This window comes from Canis lupus, chromosome 5 (assembly GCF_011100685.1).
Source record: "Canis lupus familiaris isolate Mischka breed German Shepherd chromosome 5, alternate assembly UU_Cfam_GSD_1.0, whole genome shotgun sequence".
In the NCBI taxonomy this organism is placed as follows: domain Eukaryota; kingdom Metazoa; phylum Chordata; class Mammalia; order Carnivora; family Canidae; genus Canis; species Canis lupus.
The window spans coordinates 65,185,320-65,187,311 of NC_049226.1; the positions used below are offsets into that span (position 1 = coordinate 65,185,320).

A 1,992-nucleotide genomic window follows, 5' to 3' on the forward strand; every position below is an offset into this window, starting at 1 on the left:
GGGCATGCCTCCCACCCTGGCTGCCCTGGGGGTGCACGCACAGACATTTCGGAAAGGACCCCGGGATCTGGGGCCAGTGGCTGCCCATGCAGGACCAGCTGGCAATCAAGGACCAGGCAGGGGTGAGGGGAGGAGGGGGCCTTCAGTCACTGCCCTCTGCTATCCGACGCTGTGCTCTGGAGGCGTTTGTCAATTTAACAACACATTCACGCACATTCTAAAATAAATAGTTGTTTTAGAAGTACAGGGGTACTTGTTCCCCAGGGGCAGGGAGCCGGGACCAGCCTGAGGCCAGTGAGGGTGTGAGGGGAGCCCAGGGGACCACAGACGTAGGGGGGACATTGGAACATCTTTTCTGTTATTTTGCAAGTTCTAGAAGAATAAAAAGATTCCTTCTGGCCCAACTGTTTGCCAGAAGGGTAAACGGAGACTGCAGATGGGTCTGAGCAGCACAGGTCACCTGCGGGCAGGTGGACCCTGCCCTCCAGCATTATTCCTCACACCTGAGGCCAGGAGCCTCAGTACCTGCCCAGGGACCCAGGGAGCAAATAAATAAACAATAAATACACATAAATAGGAGGGGCCCTCTTTGGCAAGACCCCCAATGTCCAGTCTGGGGGGCAACCACGCCCCCCAACACAGGTGAATGCAGCGTGGGGCCAGGTCACTACGTGGACCTGGGCAGGACACAGGTGCAACCGATGGGTACACGGATGAACTCGGCGTGGAAGGAGAAGGCCCCTGGCGTGGGCAGCCCCGTGGTGTCCCTGGAGCAGGGCCGGCGGCGGAGCACCAGCAGGCTCTGCAGCAGCGGCACCGAGTTGAGGGCAGCCGTCTCCCGGCCCGTCCTGGCGCTGATACAGCCCCTGCACAGACACTCGGCGAAGGCCAGCTTCTGCGGGTAGCGGCTCTCGTCCGTGTCCACACTGTGGGGACAGACCGCGTGAGGCCCCTGTCTGCAGCCCTGTCTGGCCCACGAGCCAAGGAAGTCAGGCAGTGGGGCCGGCAGCAGGGGTGAGGCTCATCGGGGGCCCCCCCTGCCCTCCCAGAACGGCCCTTGCCCAACCCCCAGCCCAGCCCACCTGCCCCAGGGACCCTGGGAACAGAGCCACGCTGACATCCTGCGGATACCAGCAGCGAGGAGGAGCTCATGTGATGGGACCCCCCCTCCCCGCCTGTGGGTGACCCTTCGTCTAGCAGGTGAAGACGTGGGGGCTCAGGGGAGGAGCTGGCCCGATGCTGTGGAGCAGGTGCCCCAGTACCACGCACGGGGGCCCGCAGCCCTCACCGGTATCTCCAGGGGGAGATGGAGCGCTGGTGGATGTCAGCTTCCAGGACCTCCTCAGGCTGCAGCACTGGGCACTGCGCCCCAGCGGGGGGACCGTCCTGCTCCCTGCCTCGGCCCCCTGCCTCCAGGCTGGACACCAGGGCCACGGGCAAAGCCTGCTCCCACTTGGCAGCTCGAGCCAGCAGATGTGGCGGGGCTTGACCCCGGGGAAGCTCCTCGGCCGAGTAGCAGCGTGGGGTCCCGTGGGTGTGGAGGCCCCTCCAGAGCTGGGGGCCGTGGCGGGCCAGGCTGGCGGGCAGCCAGAACAGAAGCAAGAGGCGGGGGAGGAGCTGGTGGACAGGCATTGAGCGGTCAGGTCAGGGGGCACACGGGGAAGGGGGCAGCCCCTGCCCTCCCAGCTTGCCCTGGTTACTGTGCAAAGATGGGTTGTGCCCCTTCCTCTAAAGTTGGGGATACTGAGGCCCAGAGGGAGACTGGGTCCTCAGCCCACGCTCCCCAAAGCCCCAGGGCTCCTGGGTCCCCTTCCCAGATTTGGGGCTTCTTGGGCCCTGTGCCAACATCCTCTGCTGAGGGGCAGGAGGGCCACCTGGGGTGGGGGCAGGGGGCAGGGGGAGAGGCAGCGGCTCACCATCGCAGCGGCAGCGCTGGGCTGGCAGAGGCAGGTGCACCTGGAGGCTGTGGACCTGGAGGCTGCTGGCTCCTGG

The 1,992-nt window shown here is 65.1% G+C and overlaps 1 protein-coding gene across 1 annotated transcript; it reads right to left on the reverse strand.

Annotated features, from left to right (window-relative positions):
• Window positions 1-252: 252 nt before the first annotated feature.
• Window positions 253-1,632, reverse strand: IL17C (interleukin 17C). Its single transcript, XM_038538822.1, has 2 exons — window positions 1,289-1,632; window positions 253-926 (listed from the first exon to the last, which is right to left on the reverse strand). Exons 1-2 carry the CDS (start codon window positions 1,630-1,632, stop codon window positions 668-670), a joined length of 603 nt encoding a protein of 200 aa, XP_038394750.1. The 3' UTR covers window positions 253-667.
• Between the last annotated feature and the right edge of the window lie 360 nt (window positions 1,633-1,992).

Bases quoted from the DNA above. Each gene is read 5' to 3' on its own strand.
- IL17C (XM_038538822.1), bottom strand. From the start codon at position 1,632: ATGCCTGTCCACCAGCTCCTCCCCCGCCTCTTGCTTCTGTTCTGGCTG. The intron at 927-1,288 runs GTGAGGGCTGCG...CTGTCCCCACAG, and splicing joins ATCTCCCCCTGGAGATACCG to TGTGGACACGGACGAGAGCC.